We start from the raw sequence: 22,155 nt of genomic DNA on the forward strand, positions 1-22,155 counted from the left end.
GAGGAAAGAACAAATCTATCCATGTGAAGAACCACAAGCCCGGCAGGGTTGCAGCAGTGCGGAGACCCCTGTGCACGTCTCCCCCTGGCTCCGGGCATGCGCACACGTGCCAGCTCTTTCTGAAGCCCCCCGCTTCTTGCAGGCTTGCTGCCCGGAATGGCTGTACCACCCCGAGTGAGGAAGCGTAACGCCGCCTCTGCTTTACAGCTGGGGTCTTCTCCATTGATTAGTTGTTACTTGACACAACTAGAAATAGAAGCCTAGAGGCCCCAAGCACGTTTCAGAGTTGTATGGACCAAACCTTCATGGTTCTCAGGTGCACAGCCACAGGTGCTGTGGCTTGTGTCAGCAGGGTACCCTTAGGCCGTGCGTGACCCTTGCTGCTGGCAGCTCTTTGCAGTCGCCAGTCTTACTCATCATGGGCCTGCTCTCTGCCTCAGTTAAGGATTTGAATATTGGGAGAGTCCTATTGAGTCCAGGGGTAATATGGGGTCACAGAAGGCCCCACCCTAGGGAGAGAGACATCTCCAAGGTACACACAGATTTCCCTAACATTTCTTGGGAAATTTGAAGTCATTTATAATGAAACAGGGATGGTTCTGTTGTTTTCATGAATTCTTTTTTCTCTTTTCCTAACATGGCTTTGCCCCAGGGACAAGGATGCTCTTTGGCAAAAGTCAGATGCCCTGGAATTCCAACAGAAGCTCAGTGCTGAAGAGAGGGGGCTTGGGGACATGGAGGTGAACCATTGCCTGGACTGCAAGCGGGAATTCAGCTGGATGGTGCGGCGGCACCACTGCAGGTCAGCGGGTGGCTCCGGGGCAGCCCCACACCTTGTGGGCCAGAGGCAGAGCCAGCGGCTCCACGTGAGGACTCCATGATTGGCAGTGGGGTTGACTGTCTGGGAAGAACATACTGCTTTTTGATTTCAAGAAAGTGAGGCAGGGCATCCCTGGTGGTGCAAGGGGTTAAGCTCAGCACCAGGAGGCTGTCCACTGCAGCACAAGTTTGATCCCCGGCCAGGGAGCTGACCCACACGGCGCAGCAGACTCCTCCTGTCTCGCCCGCTGCTCCCCTCCGCAGTGTATTTCAGTCAGTCCACCTGTTCTGCTCCCCACTCTGTCTCTGGTGAATCCTCTCACCCCCCCCCCCACACACACCCCTTGCTTTTAAAGAAAAGAAAGTCAGGTAAGGAGAATATATTAGGCAAGATCCTGGGAAGACATTCGGGGACCCTTAAAAGAGAAAAGTATTTAGTACATAAGTATGGGCAGGGGACCCAGGCAGATGCAGCCACCCAGAGACCTTGACTCTCCATCCTGCAGCACTGAGGGGAACAGCATTGCTGGGACTTTAGAGCAGGGGCTAAGGCTTCACTCAAGGAGAACAAAAGTCCTCTTTGGATCCAAAGAAGAATTGGTATAAGTGAAAGGTGGGGTGGAGGCAGATTGAGAGTCATCAGCTCAGGCCTGGGAAGGTCTCTGTTCTCGTAGAGCCCCACTGCAGAAGCATGGGTTGCTGTTCCAGGGGCGGAGTATTCAGCCACACACTTTACCCCCTGCTCTGGGGATCTTAGGAAACAAAGCATTCTCCCACAAAGCTTACCAAAATGGCCTTATTGGAATCTCGTGAAATAGACCGCAAGGCCACACTCTGAAGTGGGGATAGAGGCAGGCGGAGGAGGCCAGTCCTGGTGCTGAGCAGGTCACTCCGGCCCACGTCGTGTTGTCCTCATGGCTGTGCTTGTGTCACCCCAGGATCTGTGGCCGCTCCTTCTGCTACTACTGCTGCAACAACTACATCACCACCAAGCCCGGTGGCAAGAAGGAGCGCTGCTGCCGGGCCTGCTTCCGGAAGTCCGGTGGCGACTCTGGCTCCCCTGACAGCGCCAGCGCGGGCACCGGCCAGGGAGAACCCAGCCCTACGCTGTCACCAGCCCACGCTGGAGCCCAAGGTCAGGCCCCTGCTGCTGCCCCTCAGAGCCTCCCCAGCCTCCCACCAGTACACCATGTTGGTTAGCTCAAAGGAATGTGGTTCAGTATTTTACAATACTGAGGCATTACAAAAGGTGCGAAAAGTGTGCTAATTTGAGACTTTCTTTTTGATGTAATTTAGATCAAAAGAGAATTGAAAAGGGAATGACTTTCCCCTGATATGATTCAGTGTTATTTAATGTGTAGTCTGAGTACCTCTTAATTCATAGAGCACTAGTGGAACACCTCCCACACTTTGGAAAATGCTGTCTCCCAGAACCTTGACCCCAGTGTCTGACTCTGTCTTCCAGAGGAACCAAAGGACAGGAGTTATGTCTTGAAACCACCACAGTTTTCACTCTTTCCTTGTAGCTCACATTCTCCCTCGGTGGCCAAGGAGAATGCACTCTTGTTTTCCTTTCACTTAGCCCATAAAATGAAAGTGGGATTTGCTGCTTTTCCACAAGCACTTTTCCTAAGCACAGCCCAGGAGATCAGTCCAGGCTGTCCTCTTTGGACTAGACTGTGGAGGTCGGACACCAGAGAGGCAGAGCTGAAATAGCAGAAGTAAGTCTTATTTTTGCTCAACCATCTCTTCCTCCTTTGGCCAGTCAGCCCTCAGGAAAACTGTTAGTTCTTTGTTTATGGACTGGATCATCAAGGAGGTTGACAGTTTCCATTATTTATATTATATACAAAAAACTGCTCATGGATAGAGTGTACTTTGCACAACTTTATTGTATCTCCTTTAAACCTCTGCCCACTTGTTTATTTTTAATATTGAAATCTAAAGTTCCTTATTTATTTTGGATATGTTATTTGTACGTATTTTACAATATCTTCTAATCTGTGGCTTGTCTTTTCATCTTCTTTTGTAGGTCAGAAATGCCTTTCAAAGAGTAAAAGTTCATAATTTTCTTAAAGTCCACTCTATTCTTTGCTCTTATGGATTGGTTATTTTCTTTTGGTATCATATCTGTCTTTGCTTAACACAATGATCTCCTGTCTTCCCCTAGAAGTTTAGTTTTAGGTTGACTGTTTAGGTCTGTGGCTCATTTTGAATTAATCTTTGTAGAAGCTATGAGTAAAGATTCATGTTTACATATGATTGACAAGTATTCCAATACCATTGGTTGAAAAGCCTATTCTTTTCCTGTTGAATTGCCTTTGTTCTTGTGTCAAAAATCAATTTTTCTTGTAAGTGTGGGTCTATATTTGGACTTTTATTTGATTTGTTTATCTGTGTGCCCTTTCACCGACAACACTGTTAAGATTACTGTAGTTTTATAATATAGTCTTAAAATCAAGGAGAGTCAGTTCTCCACTGTTGTTCTTATCAATAAAGTATTGGCTATTTTAGGCCCTTTTTTCCATATAAATTTTAGAATCAATTTTTCAGTTTCTGCAAAAAATCTTAGACAAAATTTGATTGGAATTGCATTGACTTTCTAGGTCAGTTTGGTGAGAATTCATATATGAACATAACTGAGTCTTCTAATCCATGAACATGGTATAGCACTCCACTTATTTAGGTCTTTTTTTATTTTTTCTTAGCAGACATTGTCTTGAATCACTAGTGTTTATCCTCCCTTCCCTCCTTTTTCTCTTCCTTTTCTCTGTCAGTCTTGGAAGGCAGGTTCAGGAGTGTGGTTTTGTATGTGGAAAGAAACCAATTCCTGAAGAAAAGAAACCTTTTTCAAGCTGTTCTACAACCTTTGTTATGCAGATATCAGACAAGAAGACAGACATTTCTTCTAAAACATGGTCCCAAGTAGCAGTTGAGAATGTATAGCTCTTATAAACTGTCCTTCTGGCTAAATAGCTCAAAAATCTTTCCCTCACTGGTGGGTGTTCATGACAACTGGGTAGCATCATTTCCTTTGCTGAGGTAACTTGTTTTGATTTCGATTTTTCCTGTCTCCTCATTTCTTCCTTTCTGTCTTCCTTACATTCCGCACACCCACTTACCTCAGATCTATCTTCATATTTTCCATGACATGTACAAGAGAGTGTGGGTGGGTGACTGGCACAGGAACAACCTTACAATATCCTTCCTACTGAGTGACCCACAAGGTTAGACACAGTTCCTTGATTGGAAGTACAATAATCATTGCAACTCCTTGCAAAGAGAGGTCCCTTCCTACTCACCCAGTAGATTGGGGTGAAAATTGCAGATCAGATGTACTCCTGCCCTCAAAGCTATGAATACATAGTCTGTGACTTGTGGAGTAAGGAGTCAACAGTTCAGAAGTACGATTCCTGTTGTGTTATTTCTGATAAGGGTCAGTGGGGCTTTACCTTCTAAATAAGGAGCCTCAGAATACGTAAGAAGTTGAAACCTCTATAGGCTCACGACTAAGGAGTTTAAGAGAAATCTCTGAAGTTGTACATTGACTCATCTATGGGCACCTCTTTTGCTTCCTGGAATGTACCAGTAGCCATTTCTTTCACATCTGGACAGCATTGCTGTCAGTTGAGAAAGAACTTAAAGACTCCTGTCTAGCTGTGTTCTCTCACTTCCCCCAAGATTTCCTTCACATCCTGTATCTAACCACTCATTTCTTGCTATTGATCTGCCAACACAGATTGTAGGCCTCCAGATGACGCCATTTTTGACATCATCACAGATGAGGAATTATGCCAGATACAGGAGTCGGGCTCCTCCTTACCTGAAACACCTACCGAAACAGATTCTCTTGGTCCGAGTGTGGCTGAACAGTGAGTAGACGTCACCTCCATATCCCCATTAAGTGCCTGGCCCTTGTGCACAAAGTGCCACTGTATTAAAAGGCCAAGAGTTTATGACCTATAAGAAGAGGTCAAAGTCCCCTTCATGATGGTCTTGCTTGGTGTTTGTCAGCCTCTTGTGTCCAGCTCAGATGCAGTTTCTAGGGCAAAACACTGACTGTTCAGAAGCTCAAGAAAGAATGACAGGTCCAGTTGTTTCCTGACCCACTCTTCCTCAAGTTAGGGCCTTCAATGCTCTTGCCCAATTGCATTGAGATTGCTCTTCTCTCCTGCCCAGAATCAGAGGAGCACTAGAGCTGACCTGTCAGACTGATGATCTAGGATTTCTGCCACGGGGCGGAAATATACTTAATCTTTATGAGGCACACAGCACAGACATTTTCAGCTTAAGTGCATCTGTCCACACTCCTCTGGTCCCTAACCAGGAAGTAACTGAACTTGCTGTGTCATGACCTCATGGGTGGGCAGAGTCTGAAGACAGCCCCTGCTCACTATAGTTTCTGTGATTTTTGGGCCTTACCTTTTCCCTCCTGAACCCCCAGTCCACACGCCCCCAAACCTTCTCTGACCACATCAGCTTGTGAGGGTCCTTTCCCTGGTCCCTGCCTCCCAGTGGTCCTCAGTGCATGCACCAGGCCATCAGCACTAAGACACACTCTGCCATCATCACGGCAACTCTTTCCTTATTAGGTCAGTGGGTAGGAAGGTAAGTAGGACCAAGCATCTGAGGATCTGGGAGGGCAACCTTCCCCTGTAGCCTGAGTGACTAAGAAAGTGATCCGCTTTCGCTCCCTCTTTCCCCTCACCTTCCCCTTCCCCAGTAGGAACAAAAACAAAAGGTGTTCTGAGCACTGACATATATGTGTTCTCAATAGTGGAAAATCAGGAAGTATCCCTGGGAAAGGAAACTGAGGAGTCAGCCCTGCGTGCCAGTGAAGGGCCTGGCCTTATCTCCCACCTTCCTGTGCAATGGCTGGAGATGAACCCAAGTACCCAGCTCAGCTTCCATCCACTCCCAGCTGCCCTGTCTGAAATAGACTAGCTGGCAGTGAAGAGGCTGGCCTGCCATGCCTGTGGGCACCACAGCTGCCTGAGCTGTTTCCTCACCTGCCAGGAAGAGACAGGAACAGCACTCAGCTCCCTGGGGTTCTTAGGCTCGAGGGGAATGATGGGTGCAAAGCATTGAGCGCAGTGCCTGGCCCCTGGGGAGCTCTCTGTGTTGGTGCACAGTTTGCGTGCTCTTTGGCCCTGAGGAGTGATGTCCAGGGCAGAGTGTGCCTGGACTTAGGACCTTGTTCCTGGTGCCTCAGTGTCTCCTCTCCAAGGAAAATCACACCGGATGCCCACATGACACTGAACTTAAACGCACCCCCAGAGTTTAAGTTTCCAAACTCCCACTCACAGCACATCTTTCCTGGTAACAGCTATAGAACTGCGGCTTCTCAGGGTGTGCTGGAGAACTGTGCGTGTTGTTACCTGGCTGGTAACAAACAAGGGCGCCTGTTGTCTCAGAAACAAAACAACAGGATATGGCGGTAATGATTAAGTTACCCATGCTGAGGTTAACTGAGCGTCTCCACTGACGAGCCGGCCGCTGACCTCAGCCCATCCCTGCATGAAGGCTCCAGCCAACATCTGGGGCAGAGACAGAGGCTGCTCATAGGTGCCTAACTGTAGCTCTGCCGGGTGCACCTTGGTGTGTAAGAATCTCTCTGAACTAGTAATAATCGTTTCTTCCTCTGGAAGCAGGGTGACAGTGCTGGGCATTCTACAACACAGCATTGGGAGTTACCATGGGCCACGAAGTACTGGGCACAAGGAAAGGGGTGTTTCCTTGAGACCCCCTTGGGACCAGGCTGGAGTGAGCACCCTGACATTCTTGGGCCCTGTGTTCTTTGCTCTGACCCCCACCCTCTGGGGCAGCATCAGGCTTTACTCTCCTGCACCATTTCCTCACCTCAGAACGCTCACTGGGTTTCTGGCTCCCAGGTAGCCCTGGAAGCTGCCCCCCCCCTCTTGAATCCATATCTCAGTTTCTGTGGCCATCTACAGCATCTGTAGGGCTGGAGCTCACCTGCTCAACTCCCTGCCCCCCAACAAGTCTTGGTGTATGTTGAGGAGCGAGCATGTTTCTTTACTATCATACTCTGAGGCACACCCAGCACAGACTAGAGTCAGCCAGAGTTCACCCCTGACTGGCCACTTTCTCTAGTCCTGCCCCTGGTCACCAGGCCTTTTACATCATGGGCTCCTGAGAGCAGGGGGTAGAGTCCAGAGAAGAGCAGTTCTAAAGTTGGGAACTTATACTTCATGAGCCTGTTGTGTGCATGGGATGAAGTCAGAATCAAAAGCCGTCTGGAACTACATGTATGCACCAGTGTCTGTTGCCAGAAATAGTGTATACCAGAGGCGGAGTCAGGAACATGGTATCTCACCCCTCACCCCCTAGCCCCAGTATAGCAGGTAAGGGCCAGAGAGTGACTGAGGAGGCAGAGAAAGACGAAGGACGACAGCCGCTCACTGCTCCTGAGCCAGCAGCAGGGCTTCCTAAGCTGTGGAAGGGCAGCGAAAGGCCCTCTGAGTGAGCCTGGAGGGAGAGCAACACACAGGCCTGGGCCAGGGCCCAGCTCCACATGCTCCTGGCCTTTTTGCCTTTCTCAGCCAGATGGGCATCAGGGACAGCTCGGCAGCCTCAGCAGCTGCCCCTCTGGCCCTCGGAGTGCACTGGCCATGCCTCACCAACATCCTAGCAGAGGGGTGGGTGTGTGTGTGGCATCACTGCCAGCAGGGGCATGGTGGAGTGGGCTTGCTCAGGGTGCACGCAAGTGGAGCTCTCACTGAACCAGTGTGTCAGCGTCCCCAGAACCTAGTTTTTCCATCACCCCATGCTGATCCCTTATATGAGAACATGTGGAGATGCTGCAGTCCTGGCTTCCTGACTCACTTCTTCCCAGTCTGAGTCTCTACCTGTTGGCCTGGGACACTGTTAGGGAAAGCCCACTGGCAGAAGGGCTCAACATCAGGAGGAATGGGCAGAGGGAGGTGACAGAAACTCCCCCTTGAAGCCAGTTGGAAAAAGGTGAATGTCAGCCATGTCACCATGGAAAGGGCAGTTTTTGTTGCTGGAGGACACTCTTGGGGTCCAGGCGGCCCAGACACACATTTAGGCACATTTAGGAAGCAGTAGGTAGGCCCATGTGGGCCTTGCAAGAAGGCCTGGTCCGAGCTCAGCTAGGTTAGCGTGTGTGTGCCATGCCACACACGTCTAGAGGGCACAAAGCAAACCTCCCAAGCCGTGCCAGCTCACGGGCTGCGGCAGGTGGCTTCCACTTTGTGGCACCCACTCTGCAATACCCCAGTACAACAGTGCTCTACCCACAAACTGTCCTTGCTGTTTTACATGTTATCTTCTGTCCTCAGCCAGTCCTGGGGGGTGCGCACTATTATGGTCCATGTTTCGCCAAAACAAGAGCACGTCAGAGGTCACCAACCAGTCCTACAACTAGCGAGGGGTGGGGCTGGACGCACGCTGGTCTACCTGGACCTCAAAGCCGCGTGCACCACCAGTTCTGGCCCACCTCCCTATCCGCTCTCTTTACCTGTTAGTTGGTTCTCCATTTGCAGTGACTAATAGTGAGGCATGAGCCAAAAAAGCAACTTTATGCCTGCTGGACAGAGTGCTGGGATTTCATAAACACACACAAGACTTTGATATTTAAAATTCAGCCTCCTGCTTGACTGTGTCAAGCAGGTTAAACATGCACCACACATTTTGGGCAGGAGGTTGGAATGAGATGCTGTCATCGCTGGTATAGTCCACTTCCTTGACAGAACTGTACCCTGAAAGTATACATTTAAACTTTTTCCTGTGCTCTGAGTCCACAGTATCATTTTTGGTGTATCCAGGCAGGAAGCATTAAAGTAGAATGTGCCTCAGGATAAAATATTTAAGGATAAATAAGCTTTTTCAGAGGTTTATTTCTTAGTCATGAAAATCAGACGCTCTTTGATGTTTATGTGCTATATACACTTACATGTGATTTATGTGTGTGCCAGGCATTGGATAATTCAAATTTTAAATGAGTAAATCTGCCAAAGAACCCATTTCAGAAGTGCTGTTTAGAATTTTCATAGTCTGAAACTCTGCTTTGCACATTTACATTTTTTTAGCATTCTCTGGGCTATTGGAAATCTCAGCCAAATCTAATTGCTTCTGGCCCATTCATATATCCTGGGGCCAGACCTTCCAGGTTTAATCAAAAGGAGTATACATTTGTACCTGTGTCAGTCAAGCCCCAAGGGGAGGCACAACCTCTTCTCACCTGCTAAGTGCCTGGCGGTTGTGATCTGAGCATTATGCCAGCACTTGTTTTCATGGCTGCTCTCATCACTCTGGCTTCCCAGTAGCCACAAGAATCTTTCAAACCTGGGAGCCCAGAGTGTCCCTGCAACACTGTTAGCTGTGTTCCCCCCTCAGCTTTCAGCTCTGGTCCCGATAAAGGAGAACCTGGTGTCTTAGGAGTCCCACATCATACCCTTATTCTTGGGGCGAGAGGAGGCAAAGCCCTTTACAGTTTCTAGACTCCCTTTGAGCTTTAAGCCCAGGTATTGGAGAAGAAAACCAAATATGGTCATGACACAGCATGTGGGTGTCTAAGAAGTTCATTCCGCAGCACTTGACTCCTTCGCCAATGAGAATGCACAAGCTATAAACAGCCTCCTAGAGGACTCAGCCATGCTCCGGTAAATCCCTGAGGAGCTTTCCAGACCTGAGGCCTACAACTGGAACATGCTACTCGCTTCCACGTTGTGGGTGGTAGAACAAGTCTTATAAGTACTCTCAGAAGACTTCCGTTGATTTGAGGGCCCCAGGTAAGGGCAGCCAATGTCTTTTAAAAGTTTCCTGAAGTTCTTCCGAAACTTCTGGCCAACAAAGGCATACAGTACAGGATTAAAACAGGCCCGCAGGTAGGCGATGACCTCTGTCACTGTTATGGCATAGTAAAAGCTGGTCATGGTGTAGTACTCCCAGCTTGTACTGCAGATGAGCTTTACAAGATTGAAGGGTGTCTGGGTAAGCAAGAACACAGATACTATCAGGAAGATGATCTTTAAAGACTTGTGTTTCTGGAAGCCTTGGACATGATGCAGGATCTTGATTATGACTGAGTAGCAGACAATCATGGCGAGCAATGGCAGGAAGAACCCTAATGTCATCTGAGTGGCAAGAACTACAACGGAAATTTCCTCTTCATGATAGCCACAGATGGACTTGTCCAGGTGTTGGACACTGCCATAGATGATCTGTGGCAAGGAACCCAGCAGGGAGACCACCCAGACAGACGAGCAGATGGCCTTGCCCCAGGTCATCCACTTGCCCTGCTCATTGTAGGCCTTGGTGACCCAAGCCACCGCTATGAAGCGGTCCACAGTGATACAAGTGAGGATGAGCATGGATGTATAAAAGTTCATTGTGTAGATGCCCAGCATGGTTTTGCACATGATGTTGCCAAAGACCCACTCATGGAACCCTGTGTAGGCCCAGAAGGGCAGAGTGCTAACAAACAACAGGTCGGCCAGTGGTAGGTTCATCAGGAACAAGTCTGTGAGACTCTTCAGCCTCTGGTAGAAGATGTATATGATCAACACCAGGGAGTTCCCCACCAGGCCACAGATGAACACCACCACATACATGCAGGGCAGAAAGAACTTGTGGAACTGCAGGAAGCGTGTATGCGCCTGGCTGCTGTCATTGGAAGTGCTGAAGAATTCATCCAACTCATCCATGATGTCAGTGCCAAGGAACACCTAGAATCAGAACACAGGAATTATATTTGAGGTTGCGAGTGATGTCACCTCCTGTCTTCTCATTCTCCTGTCACACTGTTTGGCGGGCAAATAGTCTCCTAACCCCACCTGCTATTCTGCTCAGTGATGGCATGGTCTACAGGAGATAGCCAGATGTGACAGGAGGTAGGCTTAAGGGCTCGTCATTCACTCTAAAATTCTGGGGGTCTCACCCACTTGGGGGATTACACTTAACTGGACCCATGTACATCTGCTTAAGTTGCATGTCAAATGGTCTTGAACACAAGGGTCCCTGGGTGAAGTGGGCCAGTGCATTTTTGGAAGAGCTGTGTTGTTCTTTGAAGGGGAGCGCCTGGCTTCACCTGGCCTTGCCTTAGCAATTGCCTACCTATCCGGCCCCGCTTCATGTTCCATCAAACCCCTTCCGGGGGTGTCCACCATCAACGAGGCTCCTGGAAACCAGGGGATGTTTGGGGATGACCACCCCTTTTTACCTGTTCTGTTGTTTCTTGGCTTCCTTTGAACAGATTTAAGATGAGTAATAGGGTAATAAAGTGTAGAAAAGCCCTTGGCTGCCCAGCACTTTGGCTAAGTTTGGTTCCATGACCAGGAACTGGGGAGTTCTCATACTCAAACTTCCTTTTACCATCTGTCACAGTTTATGGCATTCCACCATCGGAACCTTGTTCCTGACATTTTGATTCTCAGGAATCTCTAAAAGGTAGATTTCCCCAGAAAGAAATATGACTTTAGCTTTTATGATTAGCAGTTTAGGGCTGAGGGGTCTCCTTAAACAAATGGAAGACCTCGTTAAGTGGCGCACCAGCTGGGTGGGCTTCTGCAGTGAACCAACCAGGTGAGGATTGTAGCGAAGATCAAAGAGCTGCTCTTTTTGCCTGGGGCTCCCCATCCCCATCAAGGCTGCCACTTCCCTCTGGTCCTCCTCTCTACCTGCAACCCTGATGAGGACCACAGACAGATGGTGTCACCTGTGCCATGGGAGCAAGGGCAGCTGTGGCACCACTGGCCTCGGAGTGCCCAGCCATCCGTGCCACTGACCTACGGTTCCTCACTGTTCTGTGGCTTGTTGCCAGCAGCCTGCTGGCACCGAGAAGATGTTTTCAGGAGAGCAGCATTTGGTTTAGCAAATGCTGGTCAGACCAAGACATAGAAAAGAAGAGACATCCTCTTGGAGATGTTTCCTACCAGCTGGAAACAGTGTCAGCCCTGGAGCCATCTCCTCTCTTTCTTGGGGGCTCAGCACCCTTTCTCTCCATGAAAGAACTTGCCTTTGGGATAAAACTACTCAGTGAAAAGTGCCTGCTGCGGATATCAACACACAAAAGTCAGAGGCTTTCCTATACACAAACAACCAATCAGAAGAAGCAGAGATTTAAAAAAAACCATCCCCTTTTCAATTAAAACAAAAAGAATCAAATACCTGGGAGTCAACCTAACAAAGGAGGTAAAAGACCCCTACAAAGAAAATTACAAAACACTGTTAAAAGAAATACAAGAAGACACCATGAAATGGAAAGGCATCCCCTGCTCATGGATCGGGAGAATTAACATCATCAAAATGGCCATCCTGCCAAAAGCAATATACAGATTTAATGCCATCCCCATAAAAATCTCAATGACATTCTTCAAAGAAATAGAAAAAAATGTTGATGAGATTCATATGGAACAACAAAAGACCTCGAATAGCCAAAACGCTCATGTCTAAGAAAAATAAAAATGGAGGCATTACAATCCCAAACTTCAAGCTCTACTACAAAGCCATAATAATCAAAACTGCATGGTACTGGAATAAGAATAGACATACAGACTAGTGGATTTGAATAGAAAACCCAGATATAAACCCCCAAGTTTATGGACACCTAATTTTTTACAAAGGAGCAAAGAAGATACAATGGAACAAAGAAAATTCGTTCAGCAAATGGTGCTACATGCAAAAAAATGAAACTAGATCATTGCCTCACTCCAGTCACAAAAATCAACTCGAAGTGGATTAAAGGCCTAGACATAAGAACAGAAACCATAAAATACCTAGAAGCAAAGATGGGTCAAACACTACACGACATACACTTCAGCGACATCTTTAAAGACAGAGCACCCAACGCCACAATAGTGAAGGCAAAGATAAATAGATGGAAATACATCAAGTTAAAGAAAAGTGCCTGCTTCAAGATGGCACGATGTTAGCTTTCTCAGAGTAACGGGCCAGCCACTCACTGTCACACGACCAGCTCTCTGGGCAACTGGGTCTGGTAGGTCAGGCGATGATGTGTGTGTCACTGCTTCGCACAGGAGACAAGCATTTTCTTTTATCATTTAAAATGTGAAGCTGGCTGTTTTGGTTTCGTGAAAAGTAATGTCAAATCTCCACTATTGTTGACTAATCCTTGACTTAAAAAACCAAAAAAGATCCTCTGGTTAGGGCTATTGCTATAGAGCTATTTACACAGCATTGCATGTCTTCTCGAAGGACCTATTTGAACTCATTTGTAGTAATTGGTGAATTTCAGTATACTGTCAGCTAGTTGGGATGGCACAGTTGCATAGATAGGATATTAAAAATGACTTACTCATCTAGAAACATTAAAACCATTCATTTCTTTATTTTCTATAACCAAAATCATATGTTGATTTGTGGAAATTAAAGTAATACATACAACTTGGAAATAGCACAAATATCTTAACAATTGTAATGAATTATAATTCAGACATAAAAGGGAAAGGGACTGCAGTATATTTAGGAGGGAATTACAATTCAGACATAAAAGGGAAAGTGACTGCAGTATATTTAGGAAGTGCCTATTTTGGAAAATCCCATACATTTCATTGCTCCAGTTTGAGTCTGAAGTCAATGCCAGTTTTCCCCACTACCTAAAAGTAGAATGTGCCTATTTAGTATGATTGGACAGGTTATTTGGGGGTCTAGAAATGCTATTAACTGTTAAGTTATGTGGAAAGTTTCTAGTGTTCCCAGATGCAAAAAATAACCACCAAATCATACCAAGTTGGGGCATTCTACTTTGGGGAGAAAAGCTGTACACCACAGAACTAAAGGCTGTTATTATAATAAATACATGGTCAAAATGATGTAAAATTGATGTAAAAGGCATGGTCTTGACTCTTAATCATCTTTGATCATAACCTCCCTGAGAACCTCATAAAATTGTCATCAATCTTTCCCTCAGAAATAGTGTGTACACACCTGCAGTTTGGTGGGCCATGACCCCACGCATCCTCTGCCCCGTATCCTGTGGGCTGTTATTTAAGAGTCCATGGTACGCTGTATTTTTTTTTACTATGTTTTTTTGATGTTGAAAACAACCAATTTTCATCCTCACTTCACTTCTGATTGGTGATATTAGGGGTGACTTATTTCCTTTCCTCAATATTGGCATATCTTAAAGCTTCTACAGTAGTTTATGGACTTATAATGAGAAAAGTAAACAATAATCTTCATCATCTGCCTCTTGTAAAATGTAAAAGAAACAAAAGAAAAATAGAGAGCCCACTCAGTGAGCAGACAGCCAGCGACAAAGACTCTTCTCCCAGGATGGTGTAGACATGCTGCTTCTCCCAGCGCCACCACCTTCCACCCTCAGACTGCGCCCAGGGCCACGTGAAGTCACTTGCACACTGCTCTGGGCAGCCAGTGCAGCGGTAGAATTCAAACCAAGAGTAGTTGGGCTCTAAAGCCTGGACAGTTGGCACCACAGTGTGCAGGGAGCAGTCAGAACCCCAGCACCTGGAGTGGGGCCCCTCTTAACTATCAAGGGGAGTAAATGACTCACCAGCAGAGAGAGTGCGCGTCGTTGTTCCAGAGACGAGCTTGCTCGCAGCAGAAGGCCTGTCTCTGCTTCTGTCATACCTTATTTCCGCTGAGTGTTTGTGAGCTCTCCATTGGCTATGACAAGAGACCACATGCCCTACCCTGCATCTTACAAACTAGAATCCATGTGACATCTTGACCCTGTGTAATTTAGAGATCAAAGAGATAAAAGAGTGATACTCCACACCCCCTGCACCCAGACTGGGGGCTTAATTCAGGGAGATCTGAGAAGGGTGTGAGTAGTCAGTAGGTTTGATTCTGCCACGCCCCGAAAGACGAAGGCATTTGTGTCTTAAAGCTTTCGTTCACTGGGCCTGCAATGTCTTTGGAACGTGTTGGCTCTGGGCCAAGGCAGAGTCCTGCAGGCGCTGGGCTCTGGGTATGCATGCAGCTCCAATGCAGGCAGCCCCAGGCCTCTCAGCAGTCCTGCCAAGCAGGTATTACCCCCACTTCGTCGATGTGAAACCTGGGGGCCATAAACAGGGGCAGCTCCCATGCACGCAGTTAATAACTGGCATTTCCCCCCATATAAACCCAGGTCTCGTTATCGGAACAGATAGTGTCCAGGCGATGGGTCTGCCAGAAGACCCGATGCAGCCCCACCTCCTGAATCAATGGGGCTCCTGCTTATCAGCTGGAATCATGTGGTTTTCTGAGGCTGCCATTTCTGTTTCAGAAACTGCCCAGATATTGAACACTTTAAACACAAAACAGTTCTAGTCATTAGGCTCCATAATCCAAAACAACTGATATTCTAGGAAATGATGCCTAGAAGGCAAGAGTTGGAGAAACATCTGCCTTGTTGTGTGATCCCAATACCTCTCCTCTATGGAAAAGGTACTGAGTAGAATTGAGGACTCCCTTTTGCTCTGTCAGTCATCAGTCACCTATCCAGTCTGCTTCCCTTAGGATTGCTGATCTGTGCCCCGCTTGCTGGGCACGCCTTCCAGAGGGCAGAGTGTCAAACATTGGAAGCAGGGACTGGGAGAGATCCTGAGGCCTAGAGACTGAAACTCAGCTTTGCAGGGAGCCTGGCCCATGCCTCCCGCCTGCAGTCACGCAATCCCTTCACTTCCAGATGCTAAGCATAGAGCTAGAGATGAGATTACTTGCCCAGCATGTCCATGCTGCCAGGAGTCACCCAGGGTTGGGCTGGCTGCAGTCTGTGTTCCCTGGATCAGCCTTCCATACTATGGAGCTATCCCAGGGCTCTGAAGACCTCTAGTGGATTTTCAAGGCTCTCTCTCTCTCTCTTTTTTTTTTTTTAAGATTTATTTATTTATGCACAGAGAACTGGGGTACGGGCCAGAGGTGCAGGGGCAGTGAGAGGCTTCACCACAGACATAGTAGGGACCAGAACAGGTAGATCAATTGAAATACACTGCTGAGGGGAGCAGCAGGTGGGTCAGGAGACATTTGCCACGCTATGTGGGTCACCTCCGGGGCGGGGATTGAACTCTTGCTCAAGTGGCTTTCGCTTCTTAGTGCTGCGCTTTAACCTGCTGAGCCACCAGAGAGGGCCCCCCCCCTCTCTTTTTTAATGTAGTGGTTCAAACTGTCCTATCAGTCTGTTAGGAGTGAGCAAGGTGTTCACTGAGGGCAGGAAGCATGAGGTCACATAGAATAGGTCCCTCTGGAAGGAAGGTGGCTTGATAGTTGAATGGATGGGTGGCTGGTGGACAGGTGAACAGATGAACTGGCAAATGCTGAAGGGGAGATAGGCCAAAGATACATGCTTCTGAAAGACTTCAGGGCCAGACGATCATGAGAGTTACCTTCTCTGGTATTTTGGAATCTTTAAGCTTTGAGAGATGAGTTTTCCCCAGAGACAAGCCAACTGCCGTTGGGCTGGGTCGCAGGACGCTGCCTGTGACCATGTGCATGCACTTGCTGGCGGCGGGTCGATGGCATTGAGTAGCCACAGGGTGCCTGGATGAGTCATAACTGTTCTCCAGTGGGAAATGTGACTGAGTGGGAAGAGCCACTCACAATATGGGGACCAGAATTGTATTTCAACTGTCTTTCCTTAGAAGCTAACTTCTAGTGTTCATTGTTCATTCTTGACTTTGAAACAAAACTCTATAAACTCTGTAAATACCCAGCCGTGTCTTGGATTTCCCCAGGTACACGTAAACATTTCCTACAGAGCATGTGGAGAAGAAAGGAAGTAGCCCAGAGTCAGACTGTTCACCTGCACACGCCCCTGGAACCGACCTGCGGGGCTGGGCGCTAGAAAGGATGTCCATCCCAGGACGCAGGAATAGTCTGAGCTGCCGGGCACCTGTGTGTGTGGGGGGGGGAGGCAGGTGTTGCTTTCACTGACCACACATCACCCAGAAAAGCAGCCTCCACAACCAGTGCAAGTGAGGGAGCAGGGCTTGCCCAGCAGGCCCGGATGCTGTTGTGGGTTTGTGCACACAGGGATGTTGGAGTCGTTCTTAATACATTTGCTGTCAGACTGTTGATACCAGGTAGCTGGACATCAAGGTGTCAGAATTGCTTTTCTTCACTTGCTTTTTTGGCAAAAGGAAGCCAGTGACTAAAAGAAAAGCTACAAGTGGTGTGACAGTTAGATAGATGCCCCAGAACCGGAGGATAAGGCCGCGGCATGACTCAGGCCAGTCTTCCAAAACCCGCGCTGAGCACAGCCTTCTGGGGTGGCCAGTGGCTGGGCCTGTGCCTGCTTTGTCCGGCAGTGACCACTAGCCTGTGGCTGTTGAGCACTCCACATGTGACTGGTCCCACCGAGGAGCCAAACTGAGTGGGTTTTTTTGTTGTTTTTTAATTTTGGTGAAATTACATTGGAGAGGCCTATCTGAGGCTAGTTGCTGCCTTGGGCCGTGGAGTCGTGACTGAAGACTTCTTGGTTCCCAGGAGACTGACCATGGGTAGCAGCTCACCTGAGAGGCCGTAGGGTGCTGTGTAATCAGTGAGGGCATCACTTTACTCACCGTATCGGCTGAGCGATGCCAAGGCACAGGTGGCGTGCTCTGGGAAGACCGGCAGCCAGTCTCAGAAACCAGAGTCTGCCCCTGCTGGCTGCAGGCTCAAGGCCAGACAATAATAAATGAAAGGAGGCAAAGGCATTTTGATTTGTGAGAACAAATAGAGTTCAGCAGTCTGCAGGACCCACACAGACAGGTGTGGCCACCCGACAGCGCGCCAGGCACCGCCTCGGCATCCACCTTGTTCCTGGCCACTTTATTCTGTCGTGGGTCTACGTGGCGCCTTGGTCATGACATCTGCTGGGGACATTTGGGCCGTTACACCCCCTCCCCCCGAGGCCTGTGATCTGGACAGTGCTCCCGCATAGGTGGTGAGCAAGCAGGTGTTCAGGGCTGCCAAGGCTGCCACCCTAGAGGGGTGAGCTGATGGACAAACACTCATGCCTCAGGCAAGGCCGGTTTTGGGGTAGAGAACTTGTCTCATCTTTTCTGAGAAAAATGCCAAGAGCAGGGAGAGCAGGGCTCCGGTAGCAGGGTGCCCTCTGGTGGCCGCTCATTTCCTAAATTCTCAGACGCTTGTGATCCTTTGAGGACCTCTAGCAGAGCTGCCTGGACCTTTCCTGACCCACCTTACCACAGAGCGAGATCCACTTTGCATGACCACCCCAGGATGTCGGTGTAGACACCATCAAACCAAGAGCCCCATAAATAGCCTCGCAGCCCCACGGCCGGCGTCTGGCCTGGCCGCGGGACCGCAGGGCTCTCCGTGCATGGTGAGGTTGGCTGTGTGGAGCCAAGACACTGGGCCTCGGGTTTGGGACCCGCATGCTGGGAGCTGAATGTCTTCTCGTTTATGGCATTTCAGGGACACCACGTCCAACTCACTGACCCCTGAGGACACAGAGGACGTGCTTGGGGGACAGGATGCTGAGATCTGCTTGCTGAAGTCTGGAGAACTGATGTGAGTGACAGTTCGCTGAGCCAGACGGCCAGTGTGACATTTGGGGAGCAGCAGCACGGGGCCGCCCGGGCCTGGTGCAGGCCAGGAAGCACCGAGCACCGACTCAGACTGGTGGCGGCTGGCTGTGTGTGTGTTTGTTTTGTTCTGTTTTTAGTTTTACATACAGTCAGAAGCCCCCCTGTAGAGCAACAGTCCTGTTGGAAGGTGCAGCTCTTCCCCAGAATGCCCCTCTCCTCCCACTCTCGGAGGGCTGACAATGATAACTCCTGGAAGGGCCTCTTGTACCAGCATTAGAAATAATGCTTAAATGAACACAGAAAACATGTTACGTGGAATTCAGTCTTCACAAAGGTGAATCGTTGTTCTCTAGAACATTTAGGTCTTTTAAACACTGATGACTTGTCACTAGCACAGTCTGGAGAGCGGGGAATTCCCACCTGGCTCCACGAGTCTGGACACAAACAGATCAGCTCCACCACTTGCGTGCTGTGCCGTTTGGGACAAGTTCCCAAGTTCCCCACCCTCACCAAGCTCCTGCTGCCTGTGTTAAAATGTTTTCTTCATGCAGATTTAGTGTAGTAGAGGGGTAGTGGCCTTCAGTCACAGCTGTGTGGGCACTGATCGGATTTCTGTCCTTTGAACGTACCTTCCTCACGGGTAACTGGGCGCGTCCTGCCTCCTCATGTGGCCACTGAGATGCTACGTGAAGCCGGAAGATGGGGCCTGGCGTGCAGTGACACCACCTTCTCATTTCACAGTGGGCATGAGGCTTGCCCAAGCCCATGCTGCTGCTGTGCCCAGGGGCGGTTAACTGCTTCATAGTCCCGCATGGAGGTGTTCAGCCTCTCACTCACGGACCCTGAGTGCCTCCGTGCTGCCGGGCACACGAGGGAGCGCCGCTCATCGAGACACGCGGCCTCCAGGAGTGAATGTCAGGTTCATTTTCCCTGTAGCCTTTGCTCAGTCAAGAGGCCACATGGTTCTCGGTTGCAGCTCAGGAAACAGGCTCAAGTTAAACACTGCAGCAGAGAAGAAGCAAGGCAAGGAGCCAGCACCCACATCCTCCAGCTCCACGCCTCACATGCTTCACTCCATGTCACACAGGTCCTGCGAGGGTCCCTGAAATCAGAGGAACGTGTCACCACTAAACTCACTATACTTTTCAAAGAAGCTCTTATTCACTTAGGGAGTAAGAGCCAGGGACACAGCCCCAAGCAGCTTATCTCCCCAAGGCCACCACACTGCCCCACCACCCCTACACTGTACAGCGCCCGAGATGTGTCTGTCTAAGGCCCCAGATTTCCGCTGAGAAGGGGGACGTCTAAAGGACAAGGTTCCCGGTGAGTGTGCTTCTGCCGGTGCTAACGGGGGCAGGAAGCTGGAAAGAGGTAGGGGAGAGAGAAAGGCATCCGGCTGCAGGACAGCTCCGGGGTGAGGGCTGAGGGTTCAGCACTGACTTCCTGCCCCCCAGGACGCGCAGCTCCGACAAGCTCACGGGCGCACACCAGCCCCACTTTGACTCCTTGTTCCCAGTGCCTAGAACTATGCCAGACCTGGGAACTATGCCAGATGTGGTCAGTGCTCAGCTCATCTGTTGGGAGGAGCTGTGTTTCCGGTTTTCTCCCATAACTCAGCAAGCTGGTCAAGGTTATGTAGTTGTTTTCCTCTCAAGAGCTTCCAGGTCTGTAGCCACACTTGGTCTATTTGAGCAAGTCCCTCTCTGATTGGTATTTTAGGATAAAGTTACCCCTCACGGTGGACGAGATTGTCAACTTTGGGGAGGGCAGCAGGGAGCTGTTTGTGAGGTCCAGCACCTACAGCGTCATCCCCATCACCGTGGCGGAGGCAGGCCTCACCATCAGCTGGGTCTTCTCCTCCGACCCCAAGAGCATCTCCTTCAGCGTGGTCTTCCAGGAGGCAGACGACACCCCGCTGGATCAGTGTAAGGTAAGCCCGGCTGCACGCCTGCAAGCCCCTTGCTCACATGTCGGGGTCTTTGGACAGACCTTTCCTAGCGCAGAGCCACGGCCATCCTGCCTTCTGGGCAAGCCTCACCTAGAAAGTTCTGGGTTCCTGCCATGAGAAGAACGCAGAAAGAAGGCAGGTGGGATACCGTCTGGGCTACATCGTACACAGCAGCCAAACACCTGGGCTTGTCAGGCTTCAGGAAGGAACGACCTGGAGGCTGAGAGTCTCGAAGGCCTGGAGTTGCTGCTGGGGGGATAGACTGGAAGGCGACACTCAGAGGAACATAGACGCAGGACTCGGTACAAGAGTCGTTTTCGGCAGAGCTGTAGAGAGCAGGGACGGGTCCCTGCAGGAGGCGGTGGCCCTCCGCTTCTCACCGCGGAGGGTTTGCAGCATCTCGCCACAACGTCACCAGTAGGAACAGCCAGAATGGCGGCTGGGACCGTCGCTCTCCGTCTTGTTACGCACTAGAAACACCTGGGAAGCTCTTGCGTCTACTCCCCAGACCTCTGAATCCGAATGTCCAGGAGTGGCACCCAGGTGCCCCAAGGCGATTCAGGGAGCAGACAAGGTTGAGAGCCGTTGGTCTAGAGGCAGGGAGTGGAAGCCCACGCTGAGGAAGACGTGACGCTGTGTGGGGCTTATTGGTTGGGGTGGCCGTGAGCCTGGGGTCTGAATGCCACGCCTGCCTCTCTACAAGGAGTCGGGCAGGGGAATATTGGAGGGAGAACGGGCTTGGGTGGAAACTGGAGTTGCCTCTGAATCACTGCAAACGAAAGCGATGGTAAAGACAGACATGCTGGCCCTACTCTTAAGGTGGATCCTGGCTGTTATCATAGTTGCAGGTTCCCTGTCTCAACGCGTGAGAAGCGTCAAGATGAAATCAGGAATACCTGTTTGCATGACTTCTGTGAGGTCTTTGCTTTCATCCACTATTCCGTCATTTGCGTGGTCCCCTGGGTGCCCATGAGGGGGCTTACCTTGAGGAAGGGGAAACCCGGAGCCGAAGGAGAGCCAGGCTTGGGGGCCGGAGGGTGGGGCACAGAGCAGTCCCCATTCTAGCGTCCCTGGGGGCCAGTGTCCACTGGGCCCACTGTGCCCTCTGCTGGCGTCTTCCTGTAGAAGTTGCTTCGTCATTTCTGTCTTCCTCAGATTCACTCCTAACATTTCATTTTCACCCACCTGGGGCAGCCTTGTCAGTTGAAGTGTTGGCTTCATGTGGGCACTGCTGTGCCCCTCTCCTTCTGGGCGGGCAGCCAGGCCCATGCCTAGCCGGAGCCTCCTTTCCGAGGGGCTTTCAGCCTCCATCCAGCTGGTCCTGGGGCTTTTGGCCTGAGAACGAGTTTGCCAGCTGGGCATGGGGGGTGCTGGCTCTGCGAGGCAGGTCTTGGTGCCATTTGCTTGTGAGGAAGCTGAAGCCAAGGAAACTTGCTGGGGAGGAGTTATGCGAACAGCGGTCTAACCAGATGTTTGTCTGCCTGCGCCAACAAACAGCTGTCCTGCCAGGAACTTGGCTGCCGCCTCTGCCTCGCCATTCGCCCCCCTATTCCCAAGGCCCGCCAAGCACCTCACACTGTCCTCTCCCAGAATAGGTGCTAGTGAACTGGCAGGAGGGAGGGAACCAAAGCAAGTGACCGGGCCTTCACCATTGCACCTGCTCACTGTGGCTGAGCCATGGGTCTCTTCCCTAGCACCTCGCCAATGCCTCGTGGCCCTCGAGACGTGTGTGGTTCCTTCCGGGAATCAGAAACCCCACAGTCTTGAGAAGCTTTCTGCAGCTGTGCTTCCAGGTAGTCCTGTGGGTGATCTTGTCTTTCCCACAGTGGACACCAGGGGGCAGAATGAGCCCATCTACAGGGAGAATGCCCAGGGTTCCTGCCTCTTGGTCCCAGTCACCTGCCAGCTGTG

General features: G+C 49.9%; 2 protein-coding genes across 2 annotated transcripts in view; one reads left to right on the top strand and one right to left on the bottom strand.

The window, feature by feature from the left end:
- Positions 1-22,155, top strand: part of FYCO1 (FYVE and coiled-coil domain containing 1) — a 60,468-nt gene that overhangs the window by 32,936 nt on the left and 5,377 nt on the right. Inside the window, exons 12-16 of the mRNA XM_012720513.1 lie at positions 653-802; positions 1,758-1,954; positions 4,559-4,691; positions 18,184-18,279; positions 20,016-20,226. Coding sequence (XP_012575967.1) covers positions 653-802; positions 1,758-1,954; positions 4,559-4,691; positions 18,184-18,279; positions 20,016-20,226 — 787 coding nt within the window. The remainder of the gene's footprint in view (positions 1-652; positions 803-1,757; positions 1,955-4,558; positions 4,692-18,183; positions 18,280-20,015; positions 20,227-22,155) is intronic.
- Positions 9,453-10,508, bottom strand: CXCR6 (chemokine (C-X-C motif) receptor 6). Its single transcript, XM_012735066.1, has one exon. It carries the CDS (start codon positions 10,506-10,508, stop codon positions 9,498-9,500), a length of 1,011 nt encoding a protein of 336 aa, XP_012590520.1. The 3' UTR covers positions 9,453-9,497.

The sequence above is a fragment of the Condylura cristata genome, unplaced genomic scaffold (genome assembly GCF_000260355.1).
Source record: "Condylura cristata isolate star-nosed mole 26May11 unplaced genomic scaffold, ConCri1.0 scaffold00004, whole genome shotgun sequence".
NCBI lineage: Eukaryota > Metazoa > Chordata > Mammalia > Eulipotyphla > Talpidae > Condylura > Condylura cristata.

What these genes read in the sequence shown, in the direction of transcription:
- CXCR6 (XM_012735066.1), bottom strand. Translation starts at nt 10,508, where the DNA reads ATGGATGAGTTGGATGAATTCTTCAGCACTTCCAATGACAGCAGCCAG.